This window comes from Macrotis lagotis, chromosome 8, assembly GCF_037893015.1.
Source record: "Macrotis lagotis isolate mMagLag1 chromosome 8, bilby.v1.9.chrom.fasta, whole genome shotgun sequence".
Taxonomy (NCBI): Eukaryota; Metazoa; Chordata; class Mammalia; order Peramelemorphia; family Peramelidae; genus Macrotis; species Macrotis lagotis.
In genome coordinates, this window is record NC_133665.1 from 131601527 (window position 1) to 131620795 (window position 19269).

The window sequence follows — 19269 nt, forward strand, 5'->3', positions numbered from 1 at the left end:
TGAAATAATTTTTTTTTTCTCTTTAAACATTCTCCCTGTGGTCTATGTTTACACTGATAATTTAATCATTAGAACTTTTGTTTTAATTGGGCATGCAAAGGTTAACTTCAGTCCAACTCATTTTTTGTATGGAATCTGCTTTGGTTCAATAAAACAAGTGTTAGTCAACGTGGATTTATCAAGAACTTTTTTCTGTGCGGTAATCTAAGGCAAAGATACTTGCTCCCTTGCTTTCATTCTAAAGGTATTCCCATTCTAATGGGTGAGACAACATGCAGATATCTATGTTACAAAGGGAGATTTAGCCCTGATGGCAGGAAAACTTCCTAACAGAGTTGCCCCAAAATAGGCCATCTTAGAAGGTTTGAGGATATTCATATGGAAACTAGCTACTTCTTGTTGCCGAACTCATACTTTGTGAAAGTATGGCTTAGACTAAGGTGACCTCCAAACTCCCTTTCAGCTATTGACTTCTGTTATCACTGATTGAATGGTCTTGATTATGAGATTATGTAGGGGCTTTTGCCTTGTAGAGAGATTCAAATAAGTTTAGCCACATACCTAGCTGGAGTAGGGGAAACTTTAAATGACTTAATTTCAGAGTTGCCTTAATTTCAGTCCCTGACCCCTTGGGGGATTATACCCTTTCTTTCTAAGTGACTTTCCCAATACCTAGTACTCTTAGGGCCACCCACGCACAAGTCCCTGCTTTTTAGGTGCTTTTTTTTTCTGAGTCTCTTGATTACAGTACTTCAGAAAACAATGAAGTAAACAGAGAAAGGAAGGGATATAAGCTGTTATGGTCATATTGTATGTAGAAATTCATTTTTAGGTGCAAATAATTGTAAATGTGTGTTTATTTGGTTCTGCTGAAAATTAAGTGCATAATGCATTATTTAAAGATAAAAAAATGTAGCAGGTCTAGTTTGGAAGCTTTATATATTCAGGTGAATATGTAGTCAGGAAACTTAGATTTGGTTTCTTAGATCTGTGACTCAATCCATAGGTGACCTTGGAGAAGTGGATGACCTCTATGACTCCTCCAATTCTAAATCTATGATCCCACAAGCCCATTTCTTAATATTATAATCTGTATTTTTGTGGGTTTTTATTTGAAATACAAACAGAATTGCAGAGCCTAAAGTGACCTTTCAGATCATTAAGTCAAACTTTTTAGAAAAGGAAACTAAGGCAAAGAGAAAAGAAGTGAATTAATGGCAGAAATGGGTCTAGACTTCTTTCTACTGCGGCATTCCTAATCTTTCATTTAGTCGACAGGGTTATGGTGAAGGTCAGATGAAGGAATTGACTGAAAGTACTCTGTGAATTATAAAGCACCATACCAACACAAGGAATTATTATTTTTTAACTTTATCTCTTTTGGCCTTCTTGGGCTCACAGCCAGGTAGCTAATGATGTGTAAGCAAGCACTTGGATGAAGGAAAGGAACTCATTATTTATAGGAGCTCTTTGGTGTGTGTTTGGCTAAAGTCACTGCAAATTGGAATCGAATCTGAACTTCCATCCTGGTTCAGCTACTGACTTGGGTAACTTTGGGCAAGTAACCTCCATGAACCTTGGTGTCTACGTGTATATAATAGAGGTGGTGCTAACTAGTTAGTTGTAATAATAATCACAACAACAATAAAATGATAACGACTAGCATTTATATAGAGATTTTTAGGTTTGCAGAGCACTTTACAAATATTTCATTCACATACTACTTCTTGGGGGGGTAGATATTTTTACCTTTTTCATAGGGTGGCTGAAAGGGATGTAGCTTATGCATAAGAATCCTGAGTTGGGGTGGCTAGGTGGTGTAGGTGAATAAAGCACGGCCTTGGAGTCAGGAGTACCTGGGTTCAAATCTGGTATCAGACACTTAATAATTACCTAGCTGTGTGGCCTTGGGCAAGCTACTTAACCCCATTTGCCTTGCAAAAACCTAAAAAAAAAAAAAAAGAGTCCTGAGTCAAAGAGAACCTGAATTATCTTTTTCATGAATAGGATCTCTACTCAGGACTGCCTAGGAAAAAAATTTGTTCTACACTTCATGATGCTTAATACCCTTGCAAACACTCTGGGCTACACAATATCAAAAGGAAGCATTTATGGAATTTCCTTTGCTCCATTTTGAGAATCTCCCATCCCTCAGCCCCCTCCACTCTACACCTGTCCCTGCCCACCAAGTAGTAGCTTCTCACTGTTGACCAACTAGGAGATATATACATATCTTCCTATATGTGATGGCATGTATCACTTGCAGGTTTCTAATACTTCCTCTCTCCTGTTGTGCACATCTACAATGCCTAACACTTTTTGCTTCTGGGGCTATTTATCCCATAACTCAGTGCCTTTTCTATATCTTTTCTGATAATTATAGTTGTAGTAACAATAATGGCAATATGAATAAACAACCCCAACTCTCACAATCCAGTGGAAAAGATAATAGCTATGTACAAACAAACTCTATATAATGTATATAGAATAATTTGGAGATAATCAGCAGAAGGATGACAGAATTAAGGGAAAAGAAGGGGAATGGAAAGTAGGACAAGAAGTGATAAGTCTGGAAAAGTTGAAGGAGGCTAGGTTTTGAAGAGCTTTCAATGCCAAATCTAAGTTTTATATTTGATCCTGGAGTTGACAGAAATGGCAAATTCTGTGCTTTAGGACAATCAGTTTGACTGAGTGGAAAAGAGGATTGTATTGGAAAGAGACCTAAGGGAGTGAGACCAACCAACAGCCCATTGCAATTGTATAGGAGGAAGATCATGAAGATGGTGGTAGTGGAGCAGGAGAGAGGGGACATATATACAAGAGATGTTACAAAAATAAGATTGATAAGACTTGGCAATGGATTGGCTGGGGGGGGTGATAAAGAGTGAAGAGTTGAGTTTTGATTCTGGGTGACTGGGAGGATGGTGGTGCCTTCAATAAAAATAGGAAACTTAGGAAGAAGGGAGATTTTGGAAAGGGAGGATAAATTGAATTTTGAACCTGCTTGGGTCAGTGTAGCACCTTAAAATTTTCAGAAGGCTTTCAAATCATTATAATACTGGGGTACAGTGGAAGGAAAATTGGATTTAGAGTGAAAGGTCCTGCTTTGAATCCTCATTCTGTTATTAGCCTCTAATGTGACCCATCATTTTCTATGTCCAGGCTTTAGTTTCTTCATCTATAAAGTGATATTATTTTTGTCCCTGATGTTCTAAATTCTATGTTCTTTACAATAATTCCAGCAGTACAATGTCTATATTACTCCTATTTATAGCTGAAGAAACTGAGGCACAGACAAATTGTGATGTGCATGGACATTTTTATAGTGCATGGACAAGCTAGGACTTGCATCTAGGACTTGCACTATTCATCATTTACTCTTGCCTCCATATCTCTCTACCTTTTTCATCAAAAACATGTCATTTATTTCCTTTTCAGACAATTGATCCTTCTTCTGTGGCTTTGGTGACTCTGGGTTCTTCCAAAGAGATGTTATTTGAAGGGGGTCCAAAGCCTTGGGTCCTTGAACCTTCCAAATTCTTCCGAAACATCACCTCAGAAGACAGTGAGAGCATTGGTCTGTCCCTGTTTGGTCCCCCTGCATCCCGGAACTACCTGCAGCATTGGATCCGAGTGACTTGTAAATCCTTGGGAGAACAAGTAAGCAGCAGCAGGGACAGTGGTGAGGAGTGTCTTGAAGGGGAAACACAGAAAGGACTGGAACAGAACCCAGGAGACTGTCATAGAGTAAAATGAAAAAGGAATTGCCTGGCAGAACTGGGAAACTGTTAGTTTGTCTGTGGTCCGCATTCCTTGTTTAAGAACTCATGCAAGCTTCCCAGATACCCCACCTAGCCTTCATTCCCTTGCTAGCATTTTGTTCTCCTGAATTTTCTTCTTTCTATTCTTTCTATATTTCTATACTTTCTATACTTCTTTCCTCCAAATCCCCCCAGAAAAATGTATACAACTGTCCAATTGAAAGGGATCTGATGGATGAATGAATTTAGACAATCAGCAGAGACGACATCCACCCACAAGATGAATAGAGTTGGAAAGGACTTTAGAATATAGAATATCAAAGATAGAATGGACCTTAGACTTAAAATGCCAGAGCTGGAAATAACCAATTAGATCCTCTCATGAAATGGTTTTCTCCTCCAAGAAGGGATTTAGCCATGGAATAAGTAGCAAAAATCTATGATCTTACATTTTGCAGTGTTGTTTACTGGATTATTTTTAATTTTTGGAGGTTGGTGAAGAAGACCCTTGACCTTTAAATTGTGGTATATGAAATGCCTACTAAACTCCCCCTGCAAATGCAAATCAGTTAGCATTGGCTTTGTAGTTAGGAGCTATTTTTTTTTTTTTTTAGGTTTTTGGTAGGCAGTAGGGTTAAGTGGCTTGCCCAAGGCCACACAGCTAGGTAATTATTAAGTGTCTGAAGGACCTATTTTCAGAGCCTATTCTGGTTCCTATTTCCTTTGTGACTTGATGAATCACATCATTTTCCTGGTGTTCAGTTCCCTTATCTCTAAAATCAGGAGGTTAGGACCAGGTATATCCTGAAGTCACTTCCATCCTTAGTGCTGTATCCCATGACCCTGTTGTAATCCTGCTCTGAAACTTGTAGGCTTGAGAGTTTTGGGGTCTCTGAACAGTCAGTATGAGTCAAGAGGTTTTCCTGGCTTTGACAGAAATCATTTTTTTCTCATGGATTAGAGTATACCCTTAGAGAGACAGACAGAAAGACAGATTTTTTCCAAGAAGCAGCACAGCACAATAGTAAATGAATTGGACTTGGGAATTAAAAGACTTGAATTTGAGTCCCAATCCTGCCTAAGCCCTGTTAGTGTAGCTGCAGACAACCTCCATAACTTTTTTGAGGCTCATTTTCCTCATTTGTAAAATGAGATGGGATTAAATGACTTCTAATGTTCCTTCTAGCTCTCATATAATATAATTTATGACCTCTGGTCTATGACTTCCAGGTCATTATTATGTCTTTCTGAATTTTCTCTGTTCTATTCTAAATAGTCCCAGTCCTAAGTCTAAGTACTTTCACATAGGTTCTGGATCCTAGCCTTTCTAATGCTCTCCTAGGTGTCCTCTCTAGACTACCATTATTCATGCTATAACTTATATCTATACTTCATTTTTTATGTCTGCCTTTTCAAATCTGTTTAAATTCTCATTAAAAACCTGTGAACTTGTGAATATGGAAATACAACCTTGAATTTTTATAGTGACTTTTTTTTTGTCTGAGAAGCTCAAAATGTCTCACCCATATTAATTCATCTGTCTTCTTAGCATCCCTTAGGGGTAGATAGCAGACAGAGAATCATCATTCCCATTTTATAGTTGGGGAAACAGAGCCACAGTCTAGGATGCTTAAGTGACTTGAGAGGGGTCATGAAATGAGTTAGACATAGAAAGGGAAAGCAGTTTCCCAGTCCTGCTGCTGCTTTGCTGCTTTCCCTGAATGGTAACATTCTTTTTTGTGGGGTTCACACAGGTCATCGCTCTCACAGTTGGAAACAAGCCCAGTGTCACCAATCCCTTCCCAGCCACAGAGCCAGCTGTGGTGAAGTTTATCTGTGCTCCACCTTCAAGGCTCACCCTGACACCTGTCTATGCTAGCCCTCAGCTGGATCTGTCCTGCCCTTTGATGCAACAGAATAAACAAGTGGTAAGTAGGAGCCTAAGACTAATGGGGTGATGGAAAGACCAATGTGTAGAACCCTCTCATTTCTTTTAACTTCTAATTCATTTTTTAAAAAATTTTCAGTTCCAGATCTCTTGCTCTCTTCTTCCCCTACCTTCTCCTTAAGAAGGCAAGCAATTTAATTTTGATTATATATGTGAAGTCATGCAAAACATTTACATATTAGTCTGGTTGTGAAAGAAAATACAGACAGAAAATCCCAAGAAAATAAGAAAGGTTTTATTTTTTTTTAAAGTATGCTTTGGGGGTGGCTAGGTGGTGCAGTGTTCCTGGAGTCAGGAGTACCTGAGTTCAAATCCAGTCTCAGACACTTAATAATTACCTAACTGTGTGGCCTTGGGCAAGCCACTCAATCCCATTTGCCTTACATAAAACCTAAAAAAAAAAAAAGTATGCTCTGATTTGCATTCAGATTCCCATTAATTCTTTCTTTGGAGGTGGATAGCACTTTTCATTTATGAGTTCTTTGGAACTGTCTTAGAGCGTTGTATTATTGAGAATAACTAAGTCATTCATGGTTGAGCATCATTACAATATTGCTGTTATTGTGTATGATGTTCTAATTCATCTTAATTCACTGTGCATCAGTTCATGTAGTCCTTCTAGGTTTTTCTAAAACCATCCTGCTCCTCATTTCTTATAGCACTATAGTATTCCATCACAATTATATACCACAACTTGTTTGACCATTCCCCAGTTGATGGACATCCTCAGAAGTTCCAATTCTTTCCCACCATAAAAAGAATGCTATAAATATTTTTTTAATCTCTATGGAATATAGACCAGTACTGCTGTTGTTGTTATGCACAATTGTAGAGCCTTTTGGGCACAGTTCCAAATTACTCTCTAGAATGGTTGGATCCATTCACAACACCACAAATAGTGTGTTAGTGTCCCGGTTTTCCCATATTCTCTTCAACATTTGTCATTTTCCTTTTTTGTCATGGTAGCCAATTTGGTAGATGTGAGGTGGTACCTTAGAATTATTTTAATTTGCATTGCTCTAATGAGTAGTGATTTAGAGCATTTTTGTTATTTGACTATAAATAATTTGAATTTTTTCTTCTGAAAACTGCTATTCATATCCTTTATCTGTTTATAACTGAGGAATTACTTGTAGCCTTATAAATTTGACTCAGTTCTTTGTATTTTTAGAAATGAAGCCTTTATCAGAGAAACTTGCAATTAAAACTTTTTTTTCAGTTTTCTGCTTTCCTTCTAATCTTAGTTGCATTGGTTTTGTTTGTAAAAAATCTTTTTGTTTAATGCAATCAAAATTATCCTTCTTATATCTCATAATACTCTCTACTTCTAGTTTGATCATAATTTTTTTAATCCATAGATAAAACAGGTAAACTTGTATACTTGCCTAATTTGCTTATGATACCATCCTTTATATTTAGATCATGTATCCATTTTGACCTCATCTTGATATATGGTGTGATATGTAAGACTATACCTATTTTCTTCCAAACTGATTTCTAGTTTTCCCAATAGTTTATGTTGCATTGTGAATTCTTGTTCCAAAAGTTGGATCTTTAGACTTACCAAACATTAGATTACCATGGTCGTTTATTACTGGGTACTAAGTACCTAATCTATTCCACTGATTCACTGCTCAATTTCTTAGCCATACCAGATTGGTTTCTTTTAAGGTTTTTGCAAGGCAGTGGGGTTAAGTGACTTGCCCAAGGCCACACAGCTGGGTAATTTAAGTGTCTGAGGCTGGATTTGAACTCAGGTACTCCTGACTCCAGGGCCAGTGCTCCATTCACTGAGCCACTTAGCTGCCCCATTACCAGATTGTTTTGATGATTACCACTTTGTAATACATTTTGAGATCTGGTATAGCTTAGCTACTACCTTCCACATTCTTTTTTCTTTGAATCCCTTGATAATCTTGAATAAAAGATTTGACCTTTGTTCTTCCAGATGAATTTTTTTTATCATTTTTTTCTAGCTTTATAAAATTATTTTCTGGTAGTGTGATTGTTTGGCATTGAAGAAATAAATTAATTTAGGAATAATTGTCATTTTTATTGTATTGACTCAGCCTACCCAAGCATTTAATATTTTTCCATTTGTTTAGATCTAACTTTATTTGTGTAAAAAGTGTTTTGCAATTGTGCTTATAGTTCCTGGATTTCCCTTGTTAGATAGATTCCCAAGTATATTATAATGTATATATTTTTTTAAATGGAATTTCTCTTTATATCTCTTGCTATTTGATTTGGTTGATTATACATAAAAATGCTGATGATTTCTGTTGTGTTTCGAAACTGTATATTTTGGATGGATTATTGTTAACATACCTATGAACAAATCATGTTTCTAGCACTAAGGACTATGAAAGTTCACTTCTGAGTGTCAAAAACTAAGGTTATAAGTGTAGGGTATCTGTGGACCAAACTTCAGAAGTTGAACATGGTCAAGGGGGGGGAAGCTATAAGGTGGGAGATCAGCTATTATTTTCATAAAATCATGGGAAGTAAGAGTTGGAAAGGAAATTAAAAGCTGACTAGTCTTGTCCTTTCCCTATTGGGGAAACTGAGGTCAAGAAAATGGATATGACTGTTCTCAGAAAGCAGAAATATCAGTGTTCAGCTTCTGCAAATAATTATGATTCTCATTCAGATTCCAGGGCAGAAGAAAGTGAGAGAAAGGTAGAGGGAGGATGGAAGAAATTGGGACAATGAGGAATAATGTCAGTCAACAATCAAGGAGTTATTGGTAGGGGTAGAGAGGTCATATTATAATGAAAGACAGAAAATTGAAATCTAGTTGTCTGGTTCAATTAAACCAAACAGTATGAATTAAACTGAAATTAAACTCAGACTTTTCTTCCCAGAATATTTGAATATCACAAAAACAATATTTTAAGACACTGCTGAGTTAAGCTGTTTTCATCTACAAATTCAGGCTCAGAAATGTATTTCATGGGTATCCCTAAAGAGTTGTATTTTGCATGTTCTTCCTCCCTAGAGATGGAAATATTCATAGATACACACACACACACACACACACACACACACACACACACACACCACACACACACCACCCCCCACCCAGTATCCTCACTGGTAACCAGTTCTCAAGTCTGAGTTGCTCTAGTCACCTCAGTACTGACATCTTTGGTCAGCCTTAAGCTTCATCCAGTCCCACAATTCTATCTCTACTGAAAGTACTTTGTAGATAGTCGTGATTGTCTTCTATTCCTAGTAAACACAAAATGGTGGATACACTGTTGCAGGAGGAGATAGGGACATTCTTGAAGTTCGAGGCTGAATTGGCTTCTGTATTGGAAGTGGGGGCTAAGTCAGGGCAGCAAGGCCTAGGGGGAGGAAGGCCAAAGTCAAAGAGTGAGTTCCCATTATCATACTAGTTCATCTGGTTTAGGATATGAAGATCAAAACCTTGGTGGAGATCAATCTCATCAAGGAGTCTGGGGTCCACACTGAAAGATGAGGCTCTAAGGGTGGAGGGGTAGAGGGGAAGGGGGAAGAAGTCAGGAAAGGTAGGAAGAGGTTAGATTATGAAGAACTTTGAATGCCAAACTCAAGATTTTTCATTTAAATTCTAAAAGTGTTAGAAATTATAAACTGTATGCTTTATGGTAATCAATTTGACAAGTGAGTGGGGAATGGACTCTTTGGGGGAGAGAGGTTCTAAGGTAAGTTTTCCAAGGAAGTGGCTACAGCTTTTTGTAATGCTATCATCCTGACTGAGCTGTCCTTCATTCCTATAAGATATGATTCTGCTGGAACAAGGCTGCCAAGCCTCACAGTGCTCAGCACGGTCTCTGGGCATGTCTGGTTGCTATCCCTAGGGATACTGGATTTGTCTGAGCTTCTCTGCCTCAGAAGTTACTGATAATGGTTGGAATTGATGACTGCTACAGTTGTGCTAGGGGACCGTACTCTCACTCGGGCAACTTTTCTAAAACAATCTTTGATGTCATCTCTAAAGCCTGTTACCACCTAATTCCAGACATATGTAAGGCGACTGTATTTACTAAATCTTGAATTTTGAGAATCACCTTCTATTTTGTAAAGATTGATGTTTGAATATCTAGCCAAGGAATCTAGGCAGCAGCTGTGGTTGCCAAAAAGGGAAAAAAAGGGAAAACAAAGAAGAAAGGAAGAAAAGGAGAGAGGAGGAAATCAGGGAAGGAGGAAGGGGAGAGGAGGGTAGGAAGGACTGTCCCCCAGTACTAGAGGTTGGGATGATCCATCCCTACTTCCTCTTAATAAATCATGGATCTGTCATTCATCTATGCCTGTTTTAAAGATCTTTAGCTCAAAGGAGATAATATCTACGAATGTCAAACCATTGCATTATAGAAAGGTTAGCTTACTGATGTTATGACTATTGCTATTGTCTTCTTAGCTGGCATGTACTATTTCTTGGAATAACTAGAGCCATCACTGTACTTCCTCCTGGGTAAAATAGAACAGTCTTTTATTTGATCTAAATTTACCTTTCTCAGACTCCAAGAGGGCCTCCTCCAGTTCTAGTATCTGGGATTTAGTAAAGTTACATTTCAGTCTCTCCATCCCCTTCATGATTTATTGACAATAGTCACACCTGCTGGGATTTAGCTGTTTCATCCCCTGTAGTCCTAGGGATTGATTGTTTAGAGTCTGCCTCCCTTAGGGATTAATAGCTCAGTGAGATATGTCAAGGAAAAATATAGATAGTATAGTTTCTTCAGTTGCTGTTTACCAGATGCTGCAATCAGAAGAGGGTGTGTTCCAAAGACACATCCAAATAGAGTAATGGGTGGGTAGTGTGTGGGTCCAGAAGTCTTGCAGAGCCTCTTCAGAGGAGATCCTTTGGGACAAATATTATGCATTGGTCTTGAACTGTTCTCAGTGGCATATCCTCCTATTTTCATGTGTTTATAGAATGACTCTCTCACCCACCCAAGTGAAAGGCAGTCTGACTTTAATGTGCAATTTTTGATGGGCTAGTGGTGATGTGTCATAGATATCTCCAGACTGTAATGTCCTACAGAGGAAGAATGGTCATGTGATAAATCAATCTTAAGTCAGTAGCCCTGAGCTACTAGGGCAGTGCTTTTGCAATTTATAATCTCATTAGATGTCCTTGGGGAGAAAAAGAGATATCTCTCTCTCCTCTGTCCTCTATGCAGCATTACTTTAATTTTATACTTCCTTGAATCTAGAGGTCACTAAGGAAATATTTTCTAAGTAAATAATTGGTGAAGTGAGATGCTTGGATGGAAGAGACTTGATCATATTAGGCAGTTGAGTTTCTTAGTAGAAATTGACTCTGATTAGCCTTCTGTAATCTTAAGCATGAGACATAATGAGGATGTGAGCAGATCTAGACATGACCTGCCTGGGAAGTAGCTGCTCTTCTCTCTTAAGGAGAGTAAATATGCATGCATGGTAAATAGAAAAGAAAGTTAATGCCATTGATTTTCTTTTTCTGTTGCATCACATGGGCAACAAGGACTTGGGATAATAAATCTTCTCCTGTTACATTAGGAATGTAAGTAGGGGACGGATGATGATATTGACCAACCATTAGACATATACTTTGAATTATTTTTCCACTGCTCATCAGTGAAGCAGAATATCTTTACAGAATGCTTTCCATGTGGTCCACAGTGGGCCAGGCACTGTGGGGGAGACGTGAGAAGAGATAGAGCAGTCCCTGCTCTCAAAAGGCTTGTAGTCTAGTTGACAAAGAAAAGAAATCAGTGCGTGCAATTATTAGAGAATAGTATGAGATATAGTGTGTGGTTAAAGGATTTGGAATAAGGAATGAAGCAGAAGAGGTCATTCTTGGCATCATCTTTTAAGTAAGGACATTGATAAACAGAAGAGCTTTTCGAAGGAGGCATCCAAGGTAATAAGGGAATTGGAGACTCAAATAATTAAGTCTGAAGAAGAAAAGATGTGACAAGTTGTCACATCTCATGTGGAAGAGAGATTAGGCTTATTCTTCTTGACCCCCAAAGGATATATCTAGGAATATTATCTGGTAATTTCAGGGAGTCAGATTAAGGCTCAATATAGTAAGAATTTTGCAACAGTTATTCATATTTGAAGTAGAATCAGCTCACATGGGTAGCAGTGACTTTGCCCTGCATGGAGGCCTTCAGATGAAGATTGAATGACTCCTTGTCAGGGCTATTGTAGAAAGGATCCTTGTTTAAGTATGGATTGGAGTGGATGACCACTGAGATCCCTTCCAATTCTGTGACTCTATGACAAGAAATTGGAATAATTTTGTAAGACATTATGAAGAAAATGGGATTTAAGTTGGTTCTTGAAGGATTGGTAGAATTTGGATGGGGATGGGACAAAGGTAGGACAGTTAAGAGACCAAGATGACTGAACCAGTACAGATTGCTATGTAGAGGAAGACTTCAAAGGTTGGGATCATAATGGGAATGTCACTTTGAAGCATTCCACTTCCATTTCTAGTCTCTTTCGTGATCAGTGGCCCCCATTTCCAAGATGACTAGTTTGTCTTGGGCTAGATATATAATCTGAGATGTGCTTCATAAGAGGATCACAGAATGTCAGAATTGGAAGGGACCTCTGAGGCCATCTAGTTCAATTCTTCAGCAACAATCCCTTCACTAGCCTACTCCACAAGTGGTCATCCAAAAGTTTTCTGACTTATAATAAAGGGATACTCATTACTGCCAAAGACAGCTCAAATTGTTGGCAAGTTGTTATTGATGATGATGATGATGATCTTCCCCCTCCTCTTCTTTCTCCTTCTCCTTCTTGTCACACCTATATTTGCCTTTTCTAAAATTCATACCCCTTGTTGTTAGTTCTGTCCTTTGGAATCAAACAAATCAGGTACAACTAAACCTATGATGTAGGTACCATTAGAATTGGTTTCTGTACACAGAGACCAGTGCATATCTAGTCAGGATACAGAATATGGCCAATGGTTTGATGTTTTTTTCTCATAGGTGCCCGTTTCAAATTATCGAAACCCAATCTTAGACCTGGCTGCTTATGATCAACAAGGCCGTCGATTTGACAACTTCAGTTCCTTGAACATCAAATGGGAGTCCACTAAACCTTCTCTGGCCAGCATTGAACCCAGTCTGCCAATGCAACTGATACTGAAAGATGATGGGAGTGGCCAAAAGAAGCTTCATGGTAAGGATTCAGTATAGGTTGTGGATTGTTTAATGGAGGCATAATTCAGTGTCATGATATGGAGGACTCTTTCTTTTGCTTATGGTAGTACTGGAAAAAAATGTGATTAAAAGAGTTTTTTAAGTCTCTGGATATAAATGAAGAATTTCATAGTGTTTCAACTGTTTTCTTTCTCTACACAATTATGGACCTAGTTCATTGTCTATCTGCAGACCCTGTCCTAAACATATATAGAGAGATGATATGACTTATGACAATACTACTCAATTAAAATTGCTCTCTTCAATGTTAGAAAAAAGTCTCTGGATATAAATAGATAGAATTTTGAGCTATCTTCATTTTTAAGATGAGATTGAGGGTTGTTACCCTAGGGGTTCTACTTTAATACTTTTTTTTCCTCTCTTATGCCAGGCTTGCAGACTGTCTCAGTTTACCATGAATCAGGAACCACAGCAATTTCTGCTACAGCTGTCGGCTACCATCATTCTCATCTCAGTGCAGCCAAAATACAGCTTCCGGTATGGGATGGAGTGAAAAAAAGGGAGGAAGGTCCAGGGGATCATATATTTATTTTTTGCCCTCTATTTGGGTCCTAAGCTGTACCCTTGTTTCCCTAGTTTCAAAGGTTCAGAGCATTTGGGAAGTGGGGAAAGCTTTCTCTCTCATTTAAATTAATTTTCAAATATTTACTTCTTTATAAATAGCTTCTTTATGATTATCACTGTGCCTGGTGCCAAGAGGGGAATCAGAGCAGTGAGTTCTTAGGTTCCTAGATCAGGAGCTAAAAGGAAAGGACCTTAGAGATTAGTTAGTCTGCCTTCACTCCTCAACACCTACCTCCTTTTATAGAAGAAGAAACAGACCTCGAAGTGATTTGCACAAGATCACAAAGGTGGTAAATATAGGAGGTGGGATTTGAACTCAAGTCCTCTGACTCCTGAGGCAATGCTGTGCCCTCTGGGCCATGCTGTTTTAAAACTATAAAGGTAACTTTTGGGGGACAATGAGATGTATACATAATCTGAAATAGGTAGCAGTGTAAAACAGGATCTAGTTAAAAGTTAGGGGGAAGGGAGATTGTTAGAAGAAGCTGCCAATGTGGTCTTTGACCTGCAGTGATGTCTGTATGTCCAATGAGTCAGAAAAGTCTTCCTGAAAATAGCATGTTTTGAATTTGGCCCTGAAGGGTGCATAGGATTGAGATAGATAGAGAGGTTGGGGAAGGAAACTCTAAAATTTGAGAAATGACACGAAGGAATGAGGGTTGTGTACAAAGGGGAAAGTAAAAAGACAAGTTTGGCTGGAACAAGAATTACATAGGAAGTGGTTGGAAATAACATTAGATAAATAAATTAGGTCGGGGGCAGCTAGGTGGTGCAGTGGATAAAGTACTGGCCCTGGAGTCAGGAGGACCTGAGTTTAAATCCAGCCTCAGACACTTAATAATTGCCTAGCTGTGTGACCTTGAGCAAGTCACTTAACCCCATTCATTGCCTTAAAATAGAAAAAAAAATTTTAAATTTAAAATGAAAATAAAATATGTCAAATCATGGGGTCCCTTAAATGCCAAACAGAAGAGTCAGGATCTGATCTCATAGATAATAGGGAGCCATTATCAGTTCTTGAGATAGTATTTGTTGGAGGGACCACTTCATGATCCTTTGTGGCAAAGTCATTCCTAAATCTGGAGAGTGTTAGCTGTTTGGACACTGAGGGGACAGAATTATATCTTGTCTGGTTAATGTAGCATCTGATGTATTGGTTTGTTTGTTCTCTCTTTGGATTGGGAGCCCTGCCAACCATTGTGCCCAGGGGAAGCCACCATGTGCTTGGTACAGCCACTCTGGGGGAGAGGCAGGAGACTTGCCACTGTCCCCAGACAGAACAGCACTGATCAACCCAGAAGTGACCATGTGCCTTATCCATTCCACACCTTCCCCAGAGTAGGTCTCATTAGGGACATGGTTATTCTTGGCCCATCCTATAGAACTCAATCACAGGATCCTTCCTCACTTGAGGATGGCGGGCGGGGGGGGGGGGGGTGTTCTTGTACTGCCCCACACTGAGCAGGGACTTGGGGGGAGGCAACAATGGAACTGAAGAAGAAAAGGACCAATTCTTATTCAACCATTGAGACCCAAGGCAGAGCATTTTATGATGAAATGTCCAAATCATTGGTGCAAGCATGTTTACAAAGTTCATGGAAGGAGAATAATAATACCTAGCATTAAAGTAGTGCTTTAAGATTTGCAATAGGTGCTATTATTATTCCCATTTTATAGGAGAGGAAACTGAGTCCTATAGCAGTGAAGGGATTTGCCCAGGACCATGTCTGGAGAGTGTCTTCTTTGAACTTAAGTCTTTGGGACTCTAGGTCCACCTCGTAATCCCCTTCGCCACCTAGTGGCCATTGATAGAAGACCATTTGAGGGGCTGGTATTCTCAGAAGAACTAAGACAGGAGTTAGTTGAGATAGTCCGATTAATTTTCATTTAATTCAGTAAATCTTTAAATACACAGTTATTAAGGACCTACAATATGCTAGATGCTGTAGTAGATATTGAGGATACAAAAGCCAAAATGGAAAAAAGTTAAAATTCGTATAGGTAAAGACAGCATGGATGCAGTTGATAAAATGCATTCTATGGAGGGATAGGTACTGGAACTGTGGTTTTACTGGTATAAGTATCCTCCAGGAAGCAAACTCCCTCTGCCAATACCAGTCAGTCCCTTCTCTGTAACTTAGTCCTAGAGAGTGGATTGGAGCATTGAGAGGGTAAGTGGATCTGGCCCAGAGTAAATACAAAGGACTGTTTGGGGAAAGGGATAGAGGGGCTGCTAGTACTACTTTGGAAAAGATCAAAGGTCTTTGGACAGGAGTTAGTGATTCTCAGAGGCTGTCTTGACTTCCAGGATAAGGGAATATGAATTTTTATTTGACAAAGAATGACATGCTAAAAGTGATGTTATAGGAATATTGATTTGGTGCTGATGTGGATAAAAGAGACTACAGACAACAAGACAACTTTGGATGCTGATGTATTATCTAGTAGGGAGGGTGGTGATGATGAAAACCTGGATATGGAGAGTATGGATAAGATGAGATGGTATTCATTGGAGTTGTGGTAGTAGCCTGCTTTGGCCACGGTTTCATAGACTACCTTATTTGAAAGGTGCTAGTCTACTGACTGTCTCCTTCTCTCATAAGTACTTTTCTATAGCAGCCTAATATAGTTTTGTTTTAATACCAACACTAAGCTCCATACCACAACAAACAGAAGAGAACCTGAGAAGAGCACATTTTGCTTTTGGTTCTGTTGTCAGGTCAGCATTTAGGCCTGGAGCCCGGACCTCACTAGCCAGCCATTTGATTTCATTTCAGCCTCTGGACTTAGGACTCGACTTAGCCTATAGTTGCATTTTCCTTTTTTTAATCCAGCCAGAGTGAAATCATGGCTCCAGAGGGAAAGCCAGAGAGGGGCAGCAGAGACAGATCAGACATCTCCTCACAAATAGGTCAGACTTCCAGCCTCACCACTGAAATATCAGTTCTGTTGTTGCCCATCCCTGTGCCTATGAATGGCAGGGTTACTCCTGGAAGTGAAATGAGGTCATGAAGAGGAAGAACTTCCACTGTGGAGAAAACCTCCTTATTGCCCTTGCCTTCCCTCTTTTTCTCCCTTTATCCCTCCCCTCAGCCCTGGACAGTCTCAGAACCCATTTGGGGCAGCCAGTGGGAATATTCTATTCTCTTACCTTCTCCTCACCTATGTTGCTCCAGAATCTATGATGGATGACCAGACAGGAGGAACATTGCTCCTGGGAGCACCTTGCCCCCCTTTTTTCCTTCTCTTTGCCTGGGCTGCTTGACTGCTCACAGAACTTAAATGAGATAGAATTCAACAACTGCGTTCCTTCTGATGAGGTGAAGGACCCCCAAGGCATTCTTCTCTGCTCTACCACTTCTTAAGATCCTTCAGACCTTCCTTCTCATCTTCCCTGTCTCTACCCTGTAGTCCCTTGGCTCTGTCATCTTACTACTTAAGTAACTTCAAGACCCTCTAACTTTTTCACTTGCCTCACCCCAGCACCTTCAAGTGTTCCAGGCTTTCTGTCTGCCCTAAAGCTGGACTTTTTTCTATATGTTGTCTAATCCAATTAAAACTTGAATTTCTTTAGGGTTCCTTTTTAGCTCCAGTTAGAACAAAGATTGTTTCCTTTTCCTATTTGTATCTTCAATACTTAGCAAAGAGCTTGGAAGTTAGTGAACATTTAATAAATGCTTTTTCTTCATTCATTCCATTTAGGTGTTTTAGGCAGGAAAGCACCCATAATCTTCAGGGTGTAATAGGCCATCCATAAAGTAGAAGATGCACTTGAGACCAGAAAGACTTGAATTTGGATTCCAGCTCTTATATTGACTAACTGAATGATTTAGGCCAAGTAATTTAGCTTCTCTGGGACTCAGTTTCCTCATCTATAATACTTCACTGCATCTTCACAAGAATATCTTAAGGAAAGTACTTTGTAAACTGCTAAGTGCTGTATAATGTGAATTGTTATTACGTAATCATCAATGTGGAGTCCACAAGAGAAACTAAAGAACTGAGGCAAAAAATTCTAAATTTGGAGCTTGAAGGGATTTAGTGCTTCTGAGGGAAGAGGACAAGCCCCCTCATTTTGCAGATAGGGCAACAAAGAACTAAGGATAGTAAATGATTCATCCAAGGTATTTGAATCTAGGACCTGCAATTCTACAGCCCATACTCTTTCCATTGAACCACATTGCATTTGGACCCCTTAAACAGCATCCTGGGGAATGACTATATCTGCAGTCCATGGAAATCAAGTTGATAGAACTGTCCTTTGGCACAGAATATGCCTTGCAATCCTCGTTAGCATGCCCCATTAAAACTTAAGAGGTTATTTCTTTGTGGTTGTTTCCCTCTGTCTTTCATGAGTTATTTTACCCTTTTCAGTATGAACCTCTTGTACCTGTCTCAGCAACCATTGAGCTGATTCTTGTGGAAGATGTGAAAGTGACACCCCATGATATAACTATCTACAACCATCCTAATGTTCAGGTAAATTGGCTTTTTTTCTCGTCCACTTGTATTTATATGGAAAGGATGAAAACTCCAGCCTCTTATTTTATAATCAGGGTGCTTCTATCAAATGAGGCTCTCTGAATGATAGTGCCATCTGCTCTTCTGATTCTCTTATATGACTTCATCATATAGGCTGAACTCTTCATTAAAGAAGGCTCTGGGTACTTTTTCATCAACACCAGCATCACAAACATCGTCAAAGTATCTTATCAAGAAACTCGAGGCATTGCAATGGTAAGTGGAAGGAGTTTCTAATAAAGTTATTGTAATTCTTGTGTAGTGACAATTGCGTGGTTTTATGTGTAAGTTTAGAGAAGAATATGAGTTATATAATGCTAAAATTGGGAGTGATCTTAAAAGGGGGAAATGACTCACCCAAGGTCATACAGTTCCAGCGCTAGGTCTGCCTCTCAACCCTCAGTCTTCTATACTTTCTTCTGTCATGCAAGCTTTTCACTTTATAGATGAGAAAATCGACCCCCAGAGAGTTTTGACTTGTCTAAAAGTACATGCATGCCTAGACTGTTTGGGGTTTGTTTGTTTTGTTTTAAAGAGCATATAGCTAGTTGATAGCTGAGTTAGGCACCCTGCTCCCCTCATTCTAAGTCTTATAATTTTTTCTTATCTCTCTGCCACTTAATTAATTTTGTGATTCTGCATTTATCTAAGAATACCTTACTTAAAGACATTAAAGAAAATAGGAAGTTAATTGTATTCTGTTATTTAGTTCCCTCTGTTGAAGGTTGCTTTGGGTACTGACCACAGTCATGTTCTATGGATGGTGCCAAAGTCACAGTCTTCCACTTTTCTTCTCCCTGGGGAAACATTGGCCCAAATCCTGATTGTTAATGGCTCCTCCTGTGACTGTCACCCATAAATCATAGCAAAGAAAAACATTCATTCTGCTCTTTGGAACAAATGGTCATTGTTGAAAAGAAAATGTTGGAGGTTTGGATAGCCTGTCTCTTGGTGCTTCCTATTTCAAAAACATATTCCATTGCTCTTCTTCCTACTGAGTAAATGAGCTCTCTTTTGCTGACCTCTTCTTATCCCCAACCCCCCAAAAAAGTTTTAAAAAAAATCCTAAGTAATTCTGAAAGCTAAAAATGAACCTTATTTTTTCTTTCTCCTTAAGATGAAAAAACAAAAAAGAAATCTACGCAGCAAGAAGGCAAATGTTTCAGATTGTTAGGAAATTGCTTAATATTATTATTAGGAATAATATAAAAATAAATATATAATAGGAGGACAATAAATATTTGTTAGTTGATTTCTTATTGCTTTG

At 38.9% G+C, this 19269-nt stretch overlaps 1 protein-coding gene across 3 annotated transcripts in view; it reads left to right on the plus strand.

The window, feature by feature from the left end:
• The window catches only part of NUP210 (nucleoporin 210), a 178069-nt gene that overhangs the window by 100494 nt on the left and 58306 nt on the right, over positions 1–19269 (plus strand). For all 3 annotated transcript variants that reach the window (XM_074198373.1, XM_074198375.1, XM_074198374.1), the window contains 6 exons: positions 3439–3660; positions 5516–5689; positions 12684–12876; positions 13288–13394; positions 17856–17960; positions 18117–18218. In XM_074198373.1, coding sequence (XP_074054474.1) covers positions 3439–3660; positions 5516–5689; positions 12684–12876; positions 13288–13394; positions 17856–17960; positions 18117–18218 — 903 coding nt within the window. The remainder of the gene's footprint in view (positions 1–3438; positions 3661–5515; positions 5690–12683; positions 12877–13287; positions 13395–17855; positions 17961–18116; positions 18219–19269) is intronic.